Here is a 24,874-nt window from a genome sequence, read left to right as displayed (position 1 = left end):
TGGATGTGAAAACCACAAGGTAACAAGACGTTTTTAACACGGGAGAATGAGAAGAGTCAAACGCTCTTTTTCGAGCTCCTTTATTTGTGAGGGCAAGCCACTAACGGTATATGTTTTTTTCTAAAAATAGCTGCGTTTTTATGTGTTCACACCTGGGAGCTGCTTGCTGCTGCTACTGCTGCTGCTGCACTGGATTCACTGTGGTTGAAGAGCCTCACTCAAACTCCACTGCAGAACATTGTCGTCTCGTCTTCATTTTAAAGGTGAATTTCACAAGGTGTTGCACATGTCTTCTGCACAGCAGGTGGCTTTGATATAGGCGTTCATCTGCAGCAGCTCACAGTCTTCCACAGCCATGCACTTCTGGAAGCGGCCAACTGGTGAAATATTATAGAAATTATAAGCCTGACACTGAGCGTGGTTGAATTTGTTGTCTTTGTGACGCTGTGGCGGACTCACATGGCGCTCTGGTGAAGCTGATGGCGGCACAGCCGCTCTTCTCCGGTGGGCATGTCTCCACAGAGTGCTCACAGTTTTTTTCTGCTGCAGCTTTTGGGATACAGCGATGGCAGTTCAGGGCTTCACCTACAAACAATAAAAATCAGAAAAAAACAACAAAGAACATTTCAGGCATTGTTATGTTGTTGTTATTCTGTCATATTAATTCCCTCATGGTATGATCCTTCTAGATCCATTTTGGACAAAAGTAACAAGTTATTCACGAGGGTTGTTTTTTTTTGGGGGGAGATGATAACCTTTATTGTCTGCTGGAAGTAAGACGAGTGTTTTTCACATGTCAAATCATATCTGATGCCTCCAATCTGTTGTGATGTGAAAATTATGCATCTCTGCTCGTGAGCAGCTGAGCTGAGCTCATGAGCCAGTGGAGACGAAGAGCGAACAGATTCCCCTGTTGCACAGCAGCAGCAGGTTTTGTGTTTATTCAGTAGAGAATCAGTGACAGACTCACCAGCTGTAAACAGCAGGGCGACGGTTAAGGCCAAGATCAACAACTTCATCGTTTTTGTTTAGTGCTGCAGTCCATGTAAGAAAAGAAACACACACACACACACACACACACACACACACACACACACACACACACACACACACACACACACACACACACACACACACACACACACACACACACACACACACACAAACACACACACACACACACACAGTTGACAACATGAATGGTGTTTTCAACTTTTATATTTCAGATGACAGAGACGACTCGTCCTGCTGATTATAGTTAAATATTAGATTCTTGAACTGACACGTTCCCACAAGTATACAGTTTCAGATACTTTAAAACAAACAGTGCAGCGCATGTTCCCACGCCGCAGCATGACCGCAAAACAAGTTGTCCTTATATTGATTTTCAGTTGATATGCCTAAACATACAGTATTTGCATACGGGCTTAAACGCACAAAATAAGAGCTGCGTTTAGATGTGCACCTACCTTGCTGCTTCCCCTGCCTCGGTTTCAAACAATGGCTGCAACGACTGAACGACCCTCTCAGCTTCTCTTCTTTTTATACCCCTTCATACTTTGTCCTGTCTTAGTAACACCCCTCCCCAAGTGTTGTATCTCTGTTGGGCATATATACTTAACACTCTACTCGCCCTGGGTACACTGTGTGCAACGATCACAGTTTCCCAATGCTCTTATTGCTGCATTATGCAAGATCTGTCCACCCTTTGTCCGCTGCATTGTATAATTTATGAGACTTTTCTAACTAATACTGAATGCGTGCCTCATATCTTAAACACACATATTGTTAGCTAAAGGTTCAGGTTGTTTGCAGTAGGTGGGTTATGTATATATAAATATATATATATATATATATATATATATATATATGGCCCCATTTGAGGTGTAAAACATTTGGCTTTGTGCTCTTTAAGCAGCATAAGCAGCAGACGTGACCCGGCTGATATCAAAGCATACATCTGTATCGACTCGAACTGATGAAAGAAAAGAATCGAGCCGCAACGCTCAACCACTGGCAGACATTTGAAGTAAATACCTGAGAGTGGTGCACAACATGAAAGCTCAGATGATTCATTCAGGGCAGAAAAGGACTCCATGTTTGCTTGGAGATAAAAGCCGAGCACTGCTCTCCAATTCATTAAGAAGTGACCCAGCTACAAACAATATCTTTCTCCCCTAAATCCTGTTATGCTTACACTAAGTGTGTAGTGTGGTTATTGTAAAATACTCTATTGTTATGAGGAGACTTGAATGAAAAGCAGTCAGACAGACACTTTTTTTTTTTATGTGTTAATTGTTTTTTATGAAACAAGACTTCAATATAGATGTCAGATTATACTCGTAAAATCCATTCGAGTGTAAAAGCTCATTGGTCATTCCACCCTGTGTGTCTTATCTGCAACAAGTGGGGGGTAAAAAATAGGCGACTGAGTTCATGCGCTACCTTGAAAACAAGTTTGATTTATTTTTTTGACCTGCTCTGTCGCCTGACCCTCACATGTTGCTGCTTTATTGACACGATTATCAGCCTTCAATCCGATTTCTACTGGCCAAGGTCTAAATCAATGCAAGGATCCTTTTCTGGATCTGCAGTAGAGAAACAAAAACAGCAAGTTGCTTCGATGTAAGACGTTTAGTCTGACTCTGCCACTGTTAGTGGAGATAAAAAGAGGATGAAAGCTGGACCACTCCTCGGGGCTGAGGCTTGCCACGAGATTGATTTATTGGTTCCACTGGGTCCGTTTGGTCCCTAAACTTCGTCTCGGTGTGGTTATTTTGTTTCTCGCCTCCCCTCTTCTGGATTCAACCCAAATATTACAAACCCCTGACTCTCAAAGCTCAATCAAAGCAAAATAACTCTTACTCCATTGTGTGGTCCTCCTGAGCCCAAACTCCAATATCAGCAGTGGCACATAGGGAAACTGTCCATGTGGCAAAACGTCTAAACCCCCTATTGTTGGGCTTTTGTCCCCACCGTCTCGCGATACCACCACTCTCTGTGTTGGTCATATATATCTGGCGGTCCCAAATTTTTCCACTCTTTGACTGTGTGAGTAGTTTGGAACAACTAAGAGTGGAAAATGTCTCAGTACTCAGGAAAGGTGAGTACCAGAGAAAGTGAATCACCAAAAAATACATTAACCATGACAATTTGTCCAATCTCATCTGTGTCGTGTTTCTACCTTTTGGCTGCAAGACAAAATGGCTTTTCATCATTTTTCACAGCGAGGAGACAAACATCCTAATCATTTCTGTTGTGGTGAAAACAGATTGTGTTCTATGAGGGGAAGTGCTTCACTGGCAGGAAGCTGGAGATCTGCAGCGACTGCGACAACTTCCAGGACAGAGGTTTCCTGAACAGGGTCAACTCTGTCCGTGTGGAGAGCGGCGCCTTCGTGTGCTTCGACCACCCAGACTTTAAGGGCCAGCAGTACATTCTGGAGCATGGAGAGTACCCTGAATTCCAGCGTTGGAATGCCCATAATGATCACATGGGCTCCTGCAGGCCAATCAGAATGGTAGGAGTGTGTGTGTTAGACCCTGGGGACAGGCAAATATTTGGATGGTCAAAGGGTAAAAAAAAAAAAAAAAGCCTTGCCTGGCAGACTGGCATATATGGGGTCTCATTTATCCATCTGTTGATCAGATAAACTTATGATTTCTTTTTTTTTTTAAATAGTCTTACGCAGGCACATGTAGGCAACTCCAGTCATCATATAATGGTGTTATAAATACTATATAACACCATCGGATGCAAGACATCCAAAGGATAAGTGTACTTGAGACTTCAACCTGAGGCATACACATATCAACCTCCATATGTGCGTTTAACCTTCAGATTTCTATACATGTTTCCACACACACACAAGCGGCGCAGCCTCTGTCACAGAAAGGAGAAAAGCCTTGGCCATTTGCGGAGAGGTGCAGCCGAGCTTTGTCGCTATGACTCAGCCGGTGTGAATGTCATTATCCTCGCCAGCATGGAGAACACTACAGGACGGAGCTGTTCGAGGGAGACAACTTCAGCGGCCAGTGTGTGGAGCTGTGCGACGACTGTCCGTTCCTGCAAGCTCGCGGCCTCTCCAAGAGCTGTGTCAACTCCATGAAGGTGTACGGGGACGGAGCGTACGTATCTCTACAGATTTAAGCAGCTTTTAAACATGGGATTGAACACTCTGTGAAATTGATAGGCTTTCCACCATAGTCAGCTGAAATTGGCTCCAGCCCCTGAGTAAGATAAAGCGTGATGGAAATTCTGAAATTATTAAAGCAGAGGTTATATATACACACAGCTATCACTGAATATTGACATAGTTTACAAGGAATAAAAAAAACAAAAAAACAACAGCTATACATAGGGTGAGAATGAGAAAAGAGAGTAAACTCTACTGAAAAACCACAGGGGCACATATCATTTTTCACAGCTTTTGCTGTCACCACGAAAATGTTCACAATGCCAGAGGTGGGCTCAGTTTGGAGATTTACTGTACAGAGCATCAACACCACAATCATTCACAAGCGTTCTACAGGTGTGTCTGTCTTTCGCCTAATTTACTGACATCTCTCCACCTCAACGTAAGTACTGAATGAGCTGTGAATGGTCCAAAAACAACAGACGTGAGAGGGGAAATTTAGATTTTATATGCATATGCTGTGTGATCAATCCTTCTAATCCCAAATATGACATATTAAGTTACTTAACGTTCACTTCTTTTTTTCTCTGTTGATGTTACAAGTCACATTTACTGCATTTGTTTGTGTTTTCTCTTCACTCTCTAAATAGCTGGGTGATGTATGAAGAGCCGAACTACCGCGGCCGCATGTACATCGTGGAGAGAGGAAACTACTGCACCCACAAGGAGTGGCAGGCCGAGAACGCCACCATCCAGTCCGTTCGCAGGGTGGCCAACTACTTTTAAAGCTGCCTCGCTGTCACAGGCACAAAACAAACACACTCGACACTGCCTGATCCTCACACACTGACTCTGTGGAGCTGGGGATTTAATAAAAGATGGAGAAAATGTTTGACAGTGCTTGTTGTTTTATTTCTTTGTACTGAATAATTCAAAGGTTGGAATAGTGATAGTGAAGTAGTGATTCTATAGCATGATTAATCTTATTTCTATTTCTTTCTTCCTGTTTAGGGGGGGGGTAATTCATGCTCATTTGGTGTCTGCCTGCTAATTTAACCGTCACATTTAATTGTGGGAACGATTGGTTTTTTATTATACACCGTAACTACAAAACCTTGAAGTGCAGTGTGTTGCCTCACACTAATGGATCCATTACCACGTCATATGAAGATAGTTTGAATGCCACTATGACACAGATTAACTTGTTTCATCCGCGACAGCGAAAAAGCTCAAATTGAAACGTTCACGTGTTTTAGCACCTATACAGAGAAAGGTTGTGAAAAATGGAAAATATGTGTCCTCCCTATGGGGTGTGTAAATCAAGAATGAAACACAGCTGCAGCACAGGTAGACAGAGTAAGTGCATCGCCCCAGGGAGCTCTGCTACCACCTAGTGTCATTTATCTCTTTTACTGTGACACTGACCTCGGGGTTCTCAAAAGTGATCACAATGGACTTCTTTGAACAAATACATGACAAATGAAGAAAGCACAAAAGTCAAAAAAAACAAAACAAAAGAACATATCTACATTCTCACTTGTAATCAGCTTTAGCTCATATCTAGTTTACGTATTATTAAATTAATAGTTTTTTTAAATGCTGAAAACAGCAACAGCGTCCCGAGACGCCAGTATGATTTGTGTCTCTCAACCTTTTAGCTCTATCGTCTCATGGTTTGAAGATTTGTCATGTGCCTCCGCATCATTTCCCAACATTCTCTCGTTCTTCTAGGAATGTCACACCAGTGTTGTGGCTGCCCAGACCTCTAATGAGCACTCGTGTGTGCTTTCTCCTCCAACCGTCATGACAACACAACGTCTATCTTTACAGGGTTTCGCTCACGGCCTCTATTGAGTTACAGGGTCAATACGGGATAGCTTAATGAGGAAATGCTTTGTCTTGAGTTACACTCAACGGCACTAGTTTAACGGCGATTACCTACGGCTAACCCTATTCCTGGGCCATTTGCTGCATGAATTGTCTGGAGTGTCACCAACATGTCATTAGTCTGGATGTCAAAGAGGAGAAAGAGAGAGGGACCTGTGAGCAAACCTTAATGGCATTTTAACAATGTCATTGCTGATCTTCTGTGATGATGTGATGCATTGTTTTGCACAAACGACTTCACTTATGAAATTTGGTGTCTCGAATGCTTGGAAGCGAAATACTTAGTGGGATGTTTTCTGATCATAACTAAACACTTTGTGTCACAAATGCACATGGATCGGTCGCTTCAACTGAGCTCCTATGAGAAAAGAGACCGATAGGCTCAATTAGTCAGAGGAAAATAACTTGAACTTTTCTTTCTTTGAGGGAAATAATTGTGACAGACACTGTCTGTTCCCTGGGTAACTTCACGTGTGGGTTGTTGGACCACTACCTAAACAAGAAAGTGTCAGAGTGAGCTTTATTGTCAGTTCTGCTGTACATACAAGACACACACACGTCTCGCTTGCCATCCTATCCAGTGTAGACATATCCCCCAGAATGAAAAAAATAGAGAATATAGACAAAATATATCACCCAAAATAGAATAAAAATAAGAAAATCGAGCATATAGGCAAGAAAAGGAGTGTAACAAGAACTTCAAATAGAAGCCAAAAAACTGAAATGTGCAGTATATAATACAATATACCTTGAAATGTGCAATATTCAAAATAATACATACCTCTGAATGTGCAATATATGATATACTCCTGGTTGTGCAATATATAATAGACTTTACTTCTGGATGTGCAATATATAATACTATATACCCTTGAAATGTACAATACATGTTACAATATGCCCCTGAATGTACAATAGTTAACATAATGTATCCCTAAATCCACAATATATAATGTGATTTTCCCATATTAATGGGTGTCACCCATGTATTGTATATCACCCATTGGGTGATATACAATACAGTGTGAATGTGCACTACATAATACAATATACCCTGAAATGTGCAACATATAATACAATATACCCCTAAAATGTGCAATATACAATACAGACACAATACAAAAAGACACTTTTAACATAATCTCACCAATTATTTTGGTCAATATATGGTTGCATATATAGAAATAATTCGGTCATTCTTATTTTGAAATAGAAAATAAACATGGCATAGATTATATTCCATGGTTTTGAGCTGTTCTGTGTAGGATATAAATTGTGGTGGTGATATGAGTAATTAGAATGAATAAATTTTAAATAGCATTTATTGTATGATGTTACTCCAAATTGGGTCAACTATTTTTAGCACTTCCACTTATGCATAAAAGATCATTCCGATAGAAAAAAAAAAGACACCCTGAGACTTTATCATACTACTTGTGGGAGGTATTTCTTTTGCCACATTGAGGCAGACGAGCTCCGAAATATGGACACACGTTGATTATTTTCCTAGATGTAGATGTAGGATAAATACAAAGCGTGACGATTTTTCAAAAATAACAGAAATTATCTGTGCGATATTATTATTCAAACTGAAGCGTAATCCACGAAATACAAGCTCCGGTTAGAGAAAGTGTAAGTGTAATATATCGCACGGAATCGGGAGAAGAGAAGCGCACATCTCCAACTAACCGCGACATTTCTTTTAAAATTCCTGCGCAAAAAAAAAAAAATGTGAGAATCGTCGAGGTCGGAGCGGGAAAAAAAGTCATTTGAGGCGTCTATCCGCGGTGTCGTGTTAAGGTCACTCGCTGGCTGCCTGAATTCCCCTCTTTGTGTTTACACATCCGGGTTTCCCTGTTTGCAGCCCATTCCCCCATTTAGAAGCCATTTTGGACACAGATCAGTAACATGCATGTAAACCCCGACCGACCTCCCGACGCGGCGCTGCTACTATCCAAGTGAATAACCTCGGAAAAAGAGCGCACGGCTGCCCGCCTCGGACGCCTTTTTCGACGGCAACCCCCCGTTTCGCCTTTTGGAACCCGCTTCCGACGCGAAATGCGGCGCCCGTCGGCGGACTAAAACATCAATCGAAATCGCTCGCGAGCTCCTCTTGCAACATTGTTGCAGCGTCGCGGCTATTGACACGCGCCGCGGTGGTGGTTGGTGGTTGGTGGTGGTGGTGGTGGTGGTGGAGGCTGCTGGAGGGACCGGAGGCCTGCGGTCCTGAGCTCGCCTCGATCCCGGGGAATCTCATGCTTTGGACGCCCTCCGAGTTGTTTTTTCTTAAATGTTCGCGGCGGAAAGCGGGGGGAAATCTCTGTCCTGTATTCAAAGCGGAACATGTCTTTTTCATGGCTGACTTGTTCACTTCTTCTGGGAACTTTATGCGCAGGTAAGCCGACGGAGCGGAAGAAAAAAAAAATAATTCGCAACAGTTTTTCCCCGAAGTGGGACAACGTTTAATATGTATTATCTTGCATTTATGTGTGTGTGTTTTTGTGTTTGTGTGTGTGTGGAAATCTCGACGAGTTGTGGTGTGCTGGTTGTTTAAACTTTTGTTGGCAAGTGGAATACTATCCTTCAGAAATCTCCAAACACTAATCGCCTTTTCTCCGTTTAGCCTTTAAAGACTCGCATTTCCTCCCCACCTTCCTTCCCCCTCTTTTTTTCCTTTCTTTTCTTTTTTTAAAACGTTTGAATTACTACGCGATTAAATTTCCGAAATATGTGTCCAAATTTAAAACTGTTGCGTCCTTGTCCTGAACAGTGGCAGGAATAGAAGGCAGCAGCTGCATCAACATCCTGAAACCTTAGAGGCTCCATCTCAGCCGTGTGTGTGTGTGTGTGTGTGTGTGTGTGTGTGTGTGTGTGTGTGTGTGTGTGTGTGTGTGTGTGTGTGTGTGTGTGTGTGTGTGTGTGTGTGTGTGTGTGTGTGTGTGTGTGTGTGTGTGTGTGTGTGTGTGTGTGTGTGTGTGTGTGTGTGTGTGTGTGTGTGTGTGTGTGTGTGTGTGTGTGGCCTGAACAGAACAGGAACCTTTTGGAAAACACACACACTGGTAGGATTTTCATAAATCAATGGCGTTTGATTTGCAGGGATCTCAGCCTCTCTGAAGTCTGCTCTTTATCCTGAAAGGAGGTTACCGTTACACACACACACACACACACACACACACACACACACACACACACACACACACACACACACACACCCACACACACACACACAGCTCGCATTGCAGAGCCGTTCAGTTGCTTTCCACGTGAAATTGAGCGTGAGCCTTGTTTTTCTTTTGTTTGCCCTGTTTTGTGTGTTTTGTTTTGTTTTGCACGCGTTTGCAACTCTTGTGGGGGAATTTGACATCGTCCCCAGGCTTTAAAAACACGCACCTATCCCAAAAGGTTGTTAGTCCATGAGTGAATGCAGATTTTTACAACAATAATAGTTTTTATTTCTTCTTCCTATAACTGTAATAAAATGTTTATTGAGACACAGCTGTGTCCTGTGTGGCTAATGCCTTTATGGTTTATAGATTAGGGCTCGGGAGTGTACAGTAAGCTGCTTCTCCACAATTCATGTTGTTGTGGTGTAAAAGGCTCAGTAAGTGACACAGAGAGGGGGGTTGGGGAATGATCTTGTAGTAAAAGTCCTCCCGGATCATGTGACCACAGATATCAGAAATGCCATCTCGGCCCAGTGAAGCATTGAGCATCCCTGCTTTGTGTGGATGGATGTGTGTGTGGATGGATGTGTGTGTGTGTGTGTGTGTGTGTGTGTGTGTGTGTGTGTGTGTGTGTGTGTGTGTGTGTGTGTGTGTGTGTGTGTGTGTGTGTGTGTGTGTGTGTGTGTGTGTGTGTGTGTGTGTGTGTGTGTGTGTGTGTGTGTGTGTGTGTGTGTGTGTTATCCTTACTACCTTTTCTTCTCTCCATCCTTCATAATGAGCGTGATGTTTGGTCATTACATGCATCCCCGTATGTTATAATGAAGCCCATTGTATGCTGCTGGACAGTTATAAGTGTGAGTGTGTGTGTGTGTGTGTGTGTATTGGGTTGGAGGGGGTAACGCTGGGGGATGGGCAGACTCCTATAGGCAGGGATTTAAAGAGACAGGCACTATTTTGTTTTTTTTTACCTCCGTGAACAAAGATTAGGCAGGAATGTCCAGGCTGTGTTTTAAATGACACGTACAGAAGCTTATCCGCTGCAATGTTCATCATCTACGTGTTCCCAGTTTTAAATCCAATGAAGGAAAAATGAATGAAACGTTTGGACACTGACGGCTATTGTTACATTTCATCTGAGCTCAAGAAAGTATTTCCTGCGAAAGAAATAGGTCTTATCTGTCTTCCCAGATGCGTCCAAAGAACAGGAATACACGAGTCCTTATCTATAGAAGTAATATACCGGTGCGTGTAGGCTCGGTTTCTATACCACGGCAGGGCATGTTATTGTTTCATTGCTAATTAAATCCAGTCATTTTTCTTTCCCATCCTTTCAACTTTTCACTCCCTGAAAAGATCTTTTAGTTAATGGGATTATGCCGAACTAGTATTCAGCAACAATTTTCTTAGCCCAGAGGAACTCCCCTTCACTACAGAGAGCTCCCAAACTTGGCTTTGTGCCAGAGTGATGATAGAGGCTCTGCTCAGAGATGCTTCTTGGTGGCACAGAGCGGATCCTGCGCCATATGTCTCCTCTTCCGCCGTGGAGTTTCTCAATTCATTTACGGCGCGAGCTGACTGAGGCCTTCTGTCCATCTCAGGGTACAGTCTTGGCGAGGCAGAGACCCGGGAGTGTGTGTACTACAATGACAACTGGCGTACGGAGAGGACCAACCAGAGCGGCTTCGAGCGCTGCGAGGGGGAGAAGGACAAGCGACTGCACTGTTATGCCTCCTGGCTCAACTCCTCAGGGACCATCAAGCTGGTGAAGAAAGGCTGCTGGCTGGACGACTTCAACTGCTACGACAGGTCAGTTGGCCGAGTGGGGTCGTCGCCACGCCTATGTGTTTGGCGTCCGACTCGCACCAGAGCGACGGGCTAAATGTGTGGCGTGTCTCTGTTTCCCTCTTCTGATTCCATGTCGAAATAGTTTGTCCATTAGCCAGGCTGCTGAAAAAGTGGAAAGCATTTGCCTTATTTGTTGTTAATATGATAACAACTCAAGATTCTTTTTTTTCCCCTCGTCACATCACTGATGAATGAATATCTTCGGGTTTTGTCCAAGTGGCCTGACAACAAAAGTGATTTAAAGATGTTTATTTCAAGCTGTAAAGACAAGTGCCACAATAAATTTGACACGACACAAAGAAAAGCAGGAAGCACATTAACTACATACTAAGGTATGGGCAGGATTTATCCCCATCATTAGTCTCATCACATATTGCATAGAAGGCAACAAACACATAGAGATACAAGCTCCCAGAGCCAAAGATATTTTCAAACGGTCCTCCTGAGTTTGCCTGCTTTGTTTGATCAGTGGTTAAAAGCCCAAATATGACCCGTTTCCAATCATATAAATCAGACAGTTGGAAGAAACATTCAGTATACTGAGAGGACGATGCCAGCAAACGTTTCCAAAAGTGGGATTTGTGTTGCGGGGGTTGGGGGGTGGGGTGGGTGGGGGGTGAAAACGCTCTGCAACCAGCACAACTCCCATTTATTCATTCTGCAAATAGGCTGATAGCCTGCACCAACAGTGCAGAGTACAGCTTAGTGTCCACAGAGTGATGATGGTAGGTAGATAGGATGGCACTTGGCCACTCAGGATTTGGGAAGTCGGGAGGAGAATTTTAAACTCGTCTTTATCAGCAGTCGGGCGGCAGAGCCATGTGAACCCATCGCAGCTTGTTGATAGTCCCTCCACAGCAGCCTGAACATGCTGGAGATCTCTGGTGGCTCCAGAAAGCGACGTGGAGAAAAGGAGAACCACAGTAATTGATCTTTGACACCGCCGTGGATCTTAACGCGTCCTTCTTGCACTGTTTTTTTTTTAGCCTTCTCGATTCTATCAGAAATTGGTTGAGAAATATCAGATTTAAAAATAAAAAAACCGGTTGAGCTTCGTTGCCATGTGACCAGGTTAATAATTCTCCTTTAGGTGTATTTAAACTATGGTTTAAGACCTAAATAAGGTGACAAGAGCTATTACATTGACCAAAGCGACAGAGGAAATATAATTATATAATATTCTTCTTTCGCAACAATATAATAATATAATTTGTTAACGATGTTGTCGCTGAAGAGTTCAATCTGGATAATAGTTGCAGAGAGGCAGGTGGGATATTAAGAGCTCTGGAACGCAGATTAATTGTGGTATCCCCAGTTGCAGATCCACATAGTGTGAGAAATCCATTTATTCCACTCAATTTAGAACCCGTGCTGACTTGATAAGACAATGGCAGGTTAAAAGACTCCCATCATGCAGAATTGAAGTAATCCATTAACTCGTAGCCTCTAGATCAGCGCTGGCAAACACATTTTAGTCCAGAGGCCACACACAGCCCAGTTTCATCTCGGCCGGGCCGGTGAAACACTGTCATAATAACCTTTAAATTTAAACTTTAAAGTTTGTCTTTGTTTTGCTGCAGAGTATACGTGATGAAAATGTCCATATTTTCACAAAACCAAACAGTTACTATGGGAAATGACTACAATCCCAACATCAAGTCAGTTTGAATGAAACCTTCCGATGCAAAATGCAGTGAAATGTCCCAAAAACGTTTCCTGTCGCTGTTGCATTATCGATGTTTCTACAAACCCACCCTGACAGCAAGGCTTTGAGGCTAATCCCAATGGGTAGATAACACCAATATCTACAATTTGCTTGGCGGTTTGGTCGGACTGGAGCCTTTTGCGAACCAATTTTAGCTTCTGTTTGTCACCCCGGCTCTAGACTACTGACCATTGAAGCCGAGAGGTGCATCGAGTAAACGCTGTAGAAAGTTACAGAGCGACAAGAATCTTTCTGTGTTTGAACTTGAATTTCTCAAATACAAGATGCAACAAATGCTATTTTCTCTGTCGTGAAATGGTTTGTCTTCACTGCCTGACGTTGGTGTGTTCTCCGTCGTTTTAGGCAAGAGTGCGTCTCCATGGAGGAAAACCCTCAGGTCTTCTTCTGCTGCTGCGAGGGAAACTACTGCAATGAACGATTCACCCACCTTCCTGACTTGATTGGCAGTGGCAACCGAGGTGAGCGACAAACGCATGAACACACCACTGTGCTCTCTTACCGCCCACTGTGGGAGTGAATCTGTGTACTGGTGAACATAAGTGCTGGCTCTTTATTCTTAGCCCTCATCATTCCCAGTGGCTTCCAGTTGTTTCTCCAAGTCAAATGTCAAACCGGAGGTGGTGTATTACTTTGAATAGTGGAATATTTAAGAATACAGCTGTGGCAATTACGTTGGGATTTACTGAATTTAAAAGGCGTTGCATCATTCTGTGGCCGTTTCGGGTGCAAAGAAAGTGCATCTCAGCAAGGCTGCATTGTGACGCTATGTCATCACGTTTCAAAGTTTCAGATTTCAAGGATTCGCCACAGTACTGCCGTGTACAATCCTTCCTTCAGAGAAATTTAATGGACGTGTCCATTGTATGGACGACAGCTTACGCACCCACAATGTGCATATATAAGTCAGTTTATTCTAGAAATGTAGAATATATGGATTTTCAACATGATTTGATTTGGTACAGTTGAAGAAAAACATCGTGGCTCATTGTGTCCTTTCTGTTTGGTATTTGTACTGTGTTGTTAGAAAATGGGACGGTTTTCTGGACATTTCGCTGTTTTGCACCAGAAGTGGGCTTTATGTTAAGATTGTATTTCGTTTTGGCTCGTAATTATTTGGCTTTTGAAAACATAGACATGTTCATCACGTGTACTCTGCCCCATGTTTAAATGTAAAGGTTATTATGGCACTGTTTTACCGGTCCGGCCCGCCCAAGATTAAATTGGGCTGAATGTGACCCCTGAGCTAAAACGTGTTTGACCCTGGATTAACGCGTGTTTGTACGGTGGCAAAACGCAAGTGTTGCTATTGAAAACCTGTGTGTGCACACAAACATGTCAGCTTCACGTGGCCTCTGTCCTGCCTGGAATCAACCCTGTGTCTTCTTGCTGTGAGGTGACGGAGCTAACCACTGCATCGGACGTTTACAGTCGCTCATTATTTCTTTTATATAGTGGATCTACATGTTTTCTGGTCCTTTGTTTGTGTGAAACAGCATCTCTTGGCTTTCTTCTCAGGTCTTTGTCGGTTTGCTCCATTCAGATGTTTTTTTCAGTTCTTTTGTCACTTCAAAATCGGATCAACAGAAAAGCTGTAGATGGAGAATGTCTGAGAGTTTTTTTATAATTTTTATAATTAAAACAGTTGAGAACGGATGTTTTTATATGCTCTCCAGATTATTCCATTTGAGAGTCTTGAGCGCCAAGGACTGCAACGACTCTCATGGTCAAAGGATCAGGAGGTGTTCAGTACCTTCATGTGCACCGCCCAGTATTGATTGTCCGAGGTGACGGAGTTGATTGAATTTGAATGTTTGTAGCCGAGTGTCTTCGTCATCGTTTTGTTGTCGCTCGATGATCGAGGTTTAACCGTCCGCATGCGGCGTCATCCTGACGGTCTCTGCGGGGCAGGTTGCCATAAAGCTACACATCTAAGACCTTGTTCACACGACAGCGTTTCATGTTAAAACGCATCGTTTTTGCGTTTCCACAGCATCTTTTACACGGAAACGTCATAAACCCTGAAAACGATAAGGTTTTGCATGCCATGCCACGAGTTGGCGCTGTTGGTTGTTTTTGTAACGAGACCACACACACACACACACACATACATTTGCATGCAGAGAACAATACGTTGTAAACATCAACAGTGGGAGTACACAGACATTCATAAGTTGGATTGTTATTACGTGAGTCTCGCCACGTGAATTATGCGACGATGTGAAAGTGTCGTTTTTGCCCGTTTACATGGTGATGTAGCCCCAAGCCTTTTCCACAAAGCCTTTTCCAAACAGACCCCCCGAAATCATGTACTAAGTTTTGCCTTTTCACCAGAGATCGTTGTCGTGCGAACGGACCCCAGAGACTGACGTGTCATAATCAGTCCGTTCTTCCTTGACAGTGAAAATCCGGCCGCCGCCCAGAGTGCCGTCGCTGCTCAACGTGCTGGTGTACTCCCTGCTGCCGCTCTGCGTGCTGTCCCTGGCCCTCGTGTTGGCCTTGTGGATGTACCGGCACAGGAAGCCTCCCTATGGCCACGTTGACCTGAGCGAGGTGAGATGGGCCACTCTGACTCTTTTTTTTTTTTTTTTTTTTTTTTTTTTTGAAGATTTAACGGTAAACTTAATGTATTTCTTTTCTTTTTTTTCCTCAAGGATCCTGGTCCAACTCCTCCATCCCCTCTAGTGGGTCTGAAACCACTTCAGCTGCTGGAAATCAAGGCCCGGGGACGCTTTGGTTGTGTTTGGAAGGCCCAGTTAATGAGCGAATATGTCGCTGTCAAGATCTTCCCCGTTCAGGTGAGTCATCCGTATCAATTCAAGATGGAGCTTCCTGTCTTGTTGTTCTCTGCTTTATACACCAAAGAGCTGATGTTCTAAAAAAAAAAAGCCTGTCCTTCAATCTTTGAAAAAATCCTGAGTGTTGTTAATTAACACGTCTTGGTCTTCCTCAAGCCCTTTCAGAGAGTGCCACTGCTCTTAAAAGGTTTTCTATAAATCATCAAGGCTAAAGCATGGCTCGCTTTTTTTTTTTTGTCTGTGCTCACAGGATAAGCAGTCGTGGCAAAATGAGCGAGACATATTCCTGACTCCGGGGATGAGACATGAAAATATTCTGCGTTACATCGCTGCAGAGAAACACGGAACCAACCTGGAATCGGAGCTGTGGCTCATCACGGAGTTTCACGAGCGGGTGAGAGCACATCCGCCCATATACTGTCTACACATGGAGGAGGTATAGGCTCTCTATGTCGACTGCGGCGGCTGGACATTTTCCAATATTGGCTGAGCCTTTTATTTACCTCAAATAAAAGAAGAGAATCACAGCTTTATTAAAAAGGGATATATATATATATATATATATATATGATCTGGACTTCACACTATATCTAAAAGCAATCGAGGTGCACTGCCTAAATTCACACAGCTGATTTCCAGCTACAGCAAAATATCGTACACCTTCCTGTACGAATACTGCCTTGGCAAAATACCTTCAGGCTGCCAAAACATTTGCCTCATTAATCCCGGGATTAAGCATTAATTACCATGACCACATTTATGTGGCATTATGTTTGTGTGCTGATTTTCGAGACGTGTCCTCGTGGCACCTTTTCCCGTGTTCTTGGCAGTAAAACAGACGTGTTTAGTAACAGTTAAATCGGCGAATGCATCATTTTTATTTAAGGTATATGGGGTTCATATTGTTTTAGTTTTTTCCCCCCTCCTGTTTTTGATCCATGGAGGTAGATTTATCCAGTGACGAGAGACTGTGACGTCTGGTTTCCTCTCTCTGGCTCTATAGTTGCATTTCTGTGTCGCTCCCCTCCTCGGACAAGCTCACCGCAGAGCTTCTGAGAAATGATTAAGGATTAGTGTTGTCGGTAGCCTTCGTACTTTAACCTGCTGCATGCTTGTGTGTGTGTGTGTGTGTGTGTGTGAGCAGGGCTCCCTGACGGACCACCTGAAGGGTAACACTGTGACCTGGACTGAGCTGTGTCACTTAGCAGAGACCATGTCCCGCGGCTTGGCCTACCTCCATGAGGACATTCCCAGCTACAAGGGAGAGGGGCCCAAACCTACTATTGCACACAGGTAACGGAACGGAACGCTCAGATTTAGTCCGTTTACCGGAATTACCGCTACTTTTGCCTTTTTAGACTTTTAAGGGGGAAAAAAAATAAAAAAATCTGATTGAGTCATTTTGTCCCTGATAATTTGTGTGACTGAACACGTCTCTAATGGTGGCAGTATAATCACCCCAGTGAAATTAATTTTCCAGGGACTTCAAGAGTAAGAATGTGATGCTCCGGGATGATTTAACTGCAGTCATTGGGGACTTTGGGCTTGCTGTGAGATTTGAACCAGGAAAACCTCCAGGTGATACTCACGGTCAGGTAAGAAATCTCATGGCACCAAATATCTTTTAATTCAACTGTTATTTTGCTAATTTGTCCTCAACATCTTACGCTGGCTTTATCTCAGAGGTTTCAGACACATTTTAGTTCAGAGGCCAATTTCATCTCCAGTGGACCAGACTGGTAAATGTCCGTGTTGAAAATGTCTCTATGTCTATAAAAACCAAACAGTTGGTACCAAAAATTACTAAAATCTCCACATAAAGCTAATTTTAATGAAATCTACTTGTGCAGAATGCTGTGAAATTCCCCAAGAAAGTGTTGTTCATGTTTTAACGAACTCAGGGCTTTGAGGCTAATGCTAGTTTGGGCCTTGGTGTTGTTTCCGCTTCTCTTTAGGAATTGGTTAAAAAAAAAAATTGGGTCGGATTAGAAACATCTCCGTCTTCGCAACTCTACGCACATGTTCTGTTCCTACAGGTGGCGCTGTAACACTGCCACAGAAATGCATTAAGAACGGAGTAGAAAGCACGGAGCTTGCAAAAACTGAGAAATCAACAAATCCAACATCTCGCCTTATTTAACCAAATAGCATCCGAAGCTTCTGCAGCATGTAGTCCAGAGGCGGAGGATAACCTCATCATTTTTCAGCTAATGTCCGTCCACGTGTCAAAGCCGAGGCAGCGTTAATTAAAAATTCTTTTTTTCTGGCTCCTAAAACGACACAGTTACTTTTAAAACGGCATGTGGGCAGGGCCTCATGCTCCATTTACATAATAATGTCTTCAAGTGGAAACACAAAACGTTCATTGCGTTTTGGATGTCAGTTTACACTGAAAACTGCTTTATTCCTAATTTATAATCCATACATTACGTAGTTATTCTTCTGTGAATCTTTGTCCACTCAGTTAGTTACAGTTTCGTTAAAGCTAACGTGTATTTTAGTGGTAGTCACTTCTACTAACAGGCAACACTACGGTGACGCTGTATATATACATTCATACACTTGAGTTCAGCCCTCATATTCTGTTTTGTTTTTCCTTCCAGGTGGGTACGAGGCGGTACATGGCTCCAGAGGTGCTAGAAGGAGCCATCAACTTCCAGCGCGACTCCTTCCTGAGGATAGACATGTACGCTATGGGCCTGGTGCTGTGGGAGCTGGTGTCCCGCTGCTCGGAGATGGACGGTGAGTCAGTCTACAGGAATGCTGCTTCTCCCACGGGTGAAAGGTCACTCTGCTTCAGGCTGGCCTAATAAACAAAGGATTAGTTTGACAATGAGGAAAAGTAGTAATGTGGAGACTTGCTCTAGTTCAATGTTTTCACACACCCACACCCACACACACACACACACACACACACACACACACACACACACACACACACACACACACACACACACACACACACACACACACACACACACCAATGCTGCCATGCAAAGAGCTCAAACGTTAAAGACATGATGGGGAATCGAGCTGAAATCGAATTTCATCTTGAGTGGGCCGGACTGGTAAACTAGCGCCATAATAAATTTCTTTAAATTTAAACCTTTTTTCTTTGTTGTGGTGCGAAGTATACATGATGAAAATGTCTATTTTCACAAAAACCAAATGATTACTACTGAAAATGACCTCAATCTCAAAATAAAGCCAATTTTTTTTACCTAAACCTGGTGCAAAATACAATGGAATATTATATATATTATATATATTATGCTTGTTTGAGGTTAGTGGAAGTGCTTGAAATGATGTAGTTGGTATGCCAGGCCACCAATTGGCGCTGTGGTTTGCCTTTGTACTGAAATCCCACACACACACATGCGCACAGAGAGCAATACACTATAAACATTAACAATGGGAGTACACGGGAAAAGAGAGATTGTTGCTACGGTGACTGTCGACTGTAAAACTACCAAGTCCCAGGAGAGCGTGGCCTGGGAGTTCAGAAAAGTTGTGTTTTCCCTCGTTTCCATGGAAACGGGGTCAAAGAGTTTTCAAAAAGTAGCATTTTCAGTGACTCCTGTAAACAACCCCCCGGGAAAGAAATGCTTTGAAAGTAATTTTGGCGTAAACGTAAAGTAAACGTGGCCTGGTTGCTCCGTACGCCACGACGCCGCAGACGTCACCCGAGCGAAGTTGAATCATTTCAACCTGTCTCGTCAGGTACAGTCGGCGAGTACATGCTGCCATTTGAGGAGGAGATCGGCCAGCATCCCTCCCTGGAGGATCTGCAGGATGTGGTCGTTCACAAGAAGATGCGCCCAGCCATCAAGGACGTCTGGCTCAAGCATCCTGTGAGTAACGGCCGAGAGAATAACTACTGCGGTTTCAATAGCCAGGATGTCTGCCTCCTTTTTTTTCTTCCCTGAATGCACTTCGAGGTCTCCGCCATGCTTTTGTAGTTTCTTCGGCCTCCTCTGTGAATTCTATTTCTATTTTATTTATTTTATCCCACATCCTTGATGGAGCAAGTGATTTCCATGTTGTTGGAGTTTTGTGACAAACGGAGCCGTTCCATGTCCGCAGGGTCTGAGCCAGATGAGCGAGACCATCGAGGAATGTTGGGATCACGACGCGGAGGCGCGGTTGTCGGCCGGCTGCGTGGAAGAGCGCATCAGTCAGATCGCCAGGACGATAAGCAGCACTACCTCAGACAGCCCCGTCTCCATCGTGACGTCTCTCATCAACGAGGACCTACCTCCCAAAGAGTCCAGCACCTGAGCGGGCGGCGCCATCCTTTCACCTGAGCTCCTGACATTTTCTTCTTTCCTTTCTTCAAATCCAAACTCAGTGGATCTCCGTGAATATTTAAAGACATACATGAACATCCAGCAACTTAAATGCAGCTGCTATTTTATCCCAATACTGGTATTTCTTTCTTTTTTTCTCTGTTTGGGTTTTTTTTTTTTTTTTTTTTATGTTTCCCTGTGTTCGAAGTTGGATCTTACTAACACATCCATCTGCTGTAGTTAAAGTAGTAATAAGCTATGCGATGGGCACATCTGATAGCACCCGTGTGTCAAATCCTAAAAAAGTTGTCATTACCTCATGTATTTTCTTTTTTTTTTTTTATTACCTCATGAGTTGTTCTATTTTTATTTTCCTGTCGTGGTCATGATCGTCTGTGGCCAAATTAAATTTATTATTATTTTTTTTTTTCATTTTTTTTTTTTTTGCTCCAAACCTCAGACGACGTGCTGCACACCTCGGAGGAACCATTTTGAGACTGTTAAAAACTAAATATATTCATCTTCCTCAGGGGTCGAAGCTTCTCGATTTTTTTAAAACTTGGAGCGTGCTCCCTTATTTTAAACCTGTGAATTCCTCAGATTAAAAAAAAAACAACAAAACAAACAAAAAAAAAGAGAGAGAGAAAAAAGAGACGGAGCACAGCGGTTTTATCGTGAGGGAGGGAGCTAAATGGGAGCTGAGCAGTTTTATTGGACCGTTTGGACTTTTTTGAAGATTTGGGACGAGTGTTTTCTCGTCCTCGGGGAACTACCTCTCAGGTATCCAAGTAGGCTTCTTTGGAACATTTTCTCTAAGTTGAGAGCCAAGCTCATCCAGCTAGCTATCATGGACATATTCCTGGATTCTTTTTCATTTTTTTTTTTTTTTTTTTTAAATGTTGAAATTCAGAGTTACTCCTTTTGCCAGTGCCAGGGGCATTGACGGATGCTGTCTGGAGTTGCAATGTTACACATTCTTAATTTTAACTGTGTGTGTGTGTGTGTGTGCGTGTGTGTGCGTGTGTGTGCGTGTGTGTGGTGAGAATTTGAAGTCTAAATGATGTGAGAGGATGGGATCGATAGTCGGGGGCAGGGGGGAGGGGGGGTTCCTTGTGTGGGCCATACTTGAGTAAGCAACATGTCTGTGTTTTTTTTTTTTTGTTTTTTTTTTAATTTCCATGGGTGTTTGTTCAATAGACTCAGTCGGACACCAGTCCCCAGATACCTCAGTCACTGTATGTCATGCAAGGAGAGCTCGAATGGTTGCCTTTGTCTCAAATGCAATGCCATAGTTGTACCATAACATGAATACCATACATTGAATGTCCGTTATGCTGCTGTGACTATTCCAGGATACTCAAGGATTTGTAGGTGTACATGTTTTTCTCTGTCGATATAACGCTAACATGTGATAACTATCCATGATATTATGTGAATCTAATATTCTGTTGTTTTTTTTTTATTTGGTTTTCTTTTCTTTTTGTGCTGTTTTGTTTTTTTTTTGACTGGGTAAGCCCTCAGCTGCTTACTCCTCCAGACTGACCTCAGATATTCTGACAAGTACCTCAGGCTTTTTTCTACATGTATATCAAGTTGTGTTATGTATTTTATTGTGTTTTAGTAGTTGAGATATTCTATTGCTCTTTGTCTGTGGAGATTTTTAATTTTTTTTTCTTCAAAAAAGGAAGCCCGCACAGTTTTGTTTTGTTTTTTTTCCCCCACGGTGTTAATGCTCGAGAAACTTAAAAGAAGATGAGCGGATTCATGTAAATATACGTGTACACACAGTTGCCGAACACTGATCTATATATTTTTTTTTTAAATACGAATCAGGGCATTACAGTTCTCATTTTACAGAAAAGGAAAGGGATTTCTCAGTTCCCTCTCAACATATATATATATATATATATATATATATATGTATGTATGTATATATATATATATATATAAAAACAGCCCTGTGATTGTTTCTTTTTTTGTTTTTTTCCTCTTCCAAGAGTAGTAGTGGTATTTACTGATTTCAGTACAAAAAAAATGGTCTCAGTTCGTCCGGATCAGAAGCTGTGTGGATAGTACTTGCATTAGAAAGCTTAGTGTGTATATCATTCAGAACAACAACAGCAGCAACAGAAAAAAAAAAAAACTCAACAAAAACTCCTAGTTTGGTGCGGATGGCTTTTTGTGATTGGCCACTTGTTTGACATGCCTGTTTGAACAGTATTGCCTCAATATTAACCTGCCGATGTGATGTCCAGACCTGTTTTAGTGATAGTTTTAGCCACGTTGGACAACACACAGGCTCAACTGTTGTGCTTTGATTAGTGCTGTGGAAAGATGGTGACTTTTAACAGTGGACTGTAACGCTTGCTGATGTGCAGTTTTGGTAAAAGGACATTTAAAAAAAAAAAAGAAAAAAGAAAAAAAATGCATCGGTCAAAATGGAAGAATATTTTCAGTGTGTGGAAGTCATTGTGTTTGTAACCACAGGATTGACTGATGACGCAGCAGCATTAGGATTCATGTGAACAGTGGCATGTGCATGGTCCGACGGTCCAGCAATATTTATTATGCAGCAATAGTCATTTGAGTATCACAGTTTGAAGTCACTGAACTCAGCTGTGACTTGAGCAGTTTTTCTTCTGCACATCATCAAAGTACATCTCATCACACCGGGATGAGGCTCGGACGGACGCAAGTCTCCCAAGACGGGACAGAAAACAACAACAACAACAAAAGGATCAAAATGCAGTGGGTTTGAAACCTTGTGTGTGAGCTTAACGTGGCCCAGGTGCTTTCACGAATTGTGCCAGAAAATGAGACAACTGTCGCGTTTCGAAAAAAAAAAACCTGCCGTGATTGGTTGTTACCTCCAAACGCTGTCTTAGACCCAGCTCTTCTGAACAGAAAAACCACTTACCTCATGCAGTACCTCGTTAGTAACACTAACATAGTCGGTCTCATCTTCAACAAAAAAAAAAAAAAAAACCTAAAAAAAAACAACCTTATCGATTATTGTGTATATATTTACTTGACAAATGTAAAGGGTTTCTTCCTTTTCATGTGTGGATCCTGTGAAAGAAAAATCTTTTTTTATTTACAGTCAGCATATTGTTCATTATTCGTCGTATGAATGGATATTTGACTGAATTGTGTGACCTTCCCTGTTTATGTGAACTGTGTGTGGATGCGAGGGCGTGTGTATGTGTGTGTGTGGGTGGTGTATGTTGGCTGGTTTCACTAAAACGGTATGAATGGTAACTTTATCTGTGAGTTGAAATGCTTAGAAATATAAAGTAGATGAGAATACATCCATCTTTTGTATATGAAAATAAAGACAAATCCTGATTAACCATAGAAATGGTTCTGATTGTGTCTGTTTCTTTTTTGTGTTTTCACAAAGTCCATCCATCCATACCGACCGGTAAATAAAAAGACACCAATAAACTTCAAATGCTTCTGTTTTTTTGCACTGGGAGTAAACCATAAGAAAGGCACTGAAGTCACTCAAATTCTTCCCTGCAGGCAATTTAGAAACACTGATTAACCTCAAATATGATTTTTTATTTTGTTTGTTTACATTGTTTTGCATTGTGAATCTCCATATGTGCAAAAGAGACACTTCTGTTTTTCTAAAGAAGATTAAAGTCCCCTATGAATGTGTATTCTCTTTACACTCTTTGGGAAAGAAGTAAAGCTGACTTTTTTGGTCCGTTTATGTCCACTAGATGGCAGCAGTGGTGTCATTCCCTTGGCTTGGCTTATTGCTTCATTTAAAATAATCCTCATTGTGATTTAAGTTTCCTTGCCTGCCTGATCTGGGAAGAAATAAGTTCATTGATATAAGTAATACAAGCACTCCGAACTGTGTTTTTAGGATAGGATAGCTAAAGTATTTTAATTTGATGTGCGTTTACCACAATAAGTTAGGTTGTTGTTTTTTGCATGTTTATTTGGAAATTCCAATTCAGTTATGTCTGAATTCATCAAATACAGCTAATATTTGATGAGACGAAGCAGTAAATACAAACCTTCATTTGAATAAAAACAAAACACTGGAATTTAATTCAGGGTTCTAAAGATTTAAAAATGTAAACGCTCCAGACGTATGCACGCCAAGCAATAATAAACATGAATTTCCACTCATGTGTTTCTGAATGTTTCTACAAGAGTTTTTAAGGCTCAGGTGTCAAATTCAGTTTACTTCAGGGGTCATATGCAGCACAATTTGATCTCAAGTGGGCTGGACCAATAAATAATAGCATTGCGATCTATAAATAACGAGAACACTAAATCTCTGTCTTTGTTTACGTGCAACAAATAAAAAAATAAATAAAAAAATGTTGTGTTGTGTTTAATGGCCTGTCCTTTTATAACACATGACAAACCTGGAATCTGAATAAAAGAACTGCATTTTCAACAATATTATGCGTCAGTTCACCATGTATTTTATCATTCACAAAACACAGTGGATTTTTATTACGCTATTTAGATCTTCATAGGCATGAAACATTTGATGCTATGCTTGAACTCAAAAATATAATAGGGTAGTTGATATTGATCAGAATAACCTGAAATCTGGGAATTATCTTTAATGTTTAGACATTTCTACATTTGTCTAGATACAAACTAAAGTGGTTAGATCCATTATAAATATTGCAGTTAATGTCAAAATATCTGGAAAATGTAATCTTGCTGGCCGGATTTGATTCTCTGGCGGCCGTTTCTGGTCCGCGTGCTGCATATTTCGAACCACCAGTTTAAAAGCCTGAAAAAGACGCATTCATGTCTCATCTGTAAATTCTAGGGACGGACGACCCGCTGTGTTCTCCGCATGGTAATGTGGAAAAATATTTTTAGTTACGCAGGGGAAAAAATATAAAGATAATTACTTTGCATCGGATTATAAAACAAACTGTGTAAAGTGATGATATTTTCCGTGCAGTCATCATAAAACTAACGAAGTCCTTTTGGGTATTTACTGGAATAAGAAAACATCCCATAACCCATGAAGGCATCACCACCGTGTCCTCGCTGAA

The 24,874-nt window shown here is 42.1% G+C and overlaps 3 protein-coding genes across 3 annotated transcripts; 2 read left to right on the top strand and 1 right to left on the bottom strand.

The window, feature by feature from the left end:
- Positions 1-51: 51 nt before the first annotated feature.
- On the bottom strand, positions 52-1,651 carry ly97.3 (lymphocyte antigen 97, tandem duplicate 3). Its single transcript, XM_080461315.1, has 4 exons — positions 1,470-1,651; positions 971-1,034; positions 460-585; positions 52-377 (listed from the first exon to the last, which is right to left on the bottom strand). The coding sequence occupies exons 2-4, from the start codon at positions 1,017-1,019 to the stop codon at positions 271-273; spliced, it is 282 nt and encodes a 93-aa protein (XP_080317441.1). The 5' UTR covers positions 1,020-1,034; positions 1,470-1,651; the 3' UTR covers positions 52-270.
- A 1,297-nt stretch (positions 1,652-2,948) lies between these two features.
- Positions 2,949-4,921, top strand: LOC308108020 (gamma-crystallin N-A-like; the record flags this gene model as incomplete). The annotated part of the gene is made up of 4 exons (XM_080460669.1): positions 2,949-3,103; positions 3,272-3,520; positions 3,982-4,127; positions 4,786-4,921. Exons 1-4 carry the CDS (start codon positions 3,083-3,085, stop codon positions 4,919-4,921), a joined length of 552 nt encoding a protein of 183 aa, XP_080316795.1. The 5' UTR covers positions 2,949-3,082.
- A 2,998-nt stretch (positions 4,922-7,919) lies between these two features.
- On the top strand, positions 7,920-20,441 carry LOC308115364 (activin receptor type-2B-like). The gene is made up of 11 exons (XM_080472812.1): positions 7,920-8,417; positions 10,785-10,992; positions 13,100-13,215; positions 15,156-15,307; positions 15,409-15,552; positions 15,803-15,946; positions 16,697-16,845; positions 17,033-17,147; positions 18,156-18,294; positions 19,279-19,403; positions 19,636-20,441. The coding sequence occupies exons 1-11, from the start codon at positions 8,366-8,368 to the stop codon at positions 19,828-19,830; spliced, it is 1,539 nt and encodes a 512-aa protein (XP_080328938.1). The 5' UTR covers positions 7,920-8,365; the 3' UTR covers positions 19,831-20,441.
- Positions 20,442-24,874: the final 4,433 nt, after the last annotated feature.

Source organism: Lipophrys pholis (assembly GCF_963383615.2).
Source record: "Lipophrys pholis genome assembly, chromosome: 1".
In the NCBI taxonomy this organism is placed as follows: domain Eukaryota; kingdom Metazoa; phylum Chordata; class Actinopteri; order Blenniiformes; family Blenniidae; genus Lipophrys; species Lipophrys pholis.
This window is presented reverse-complemented; position numbering and strand designations above follow the sequence as displayed.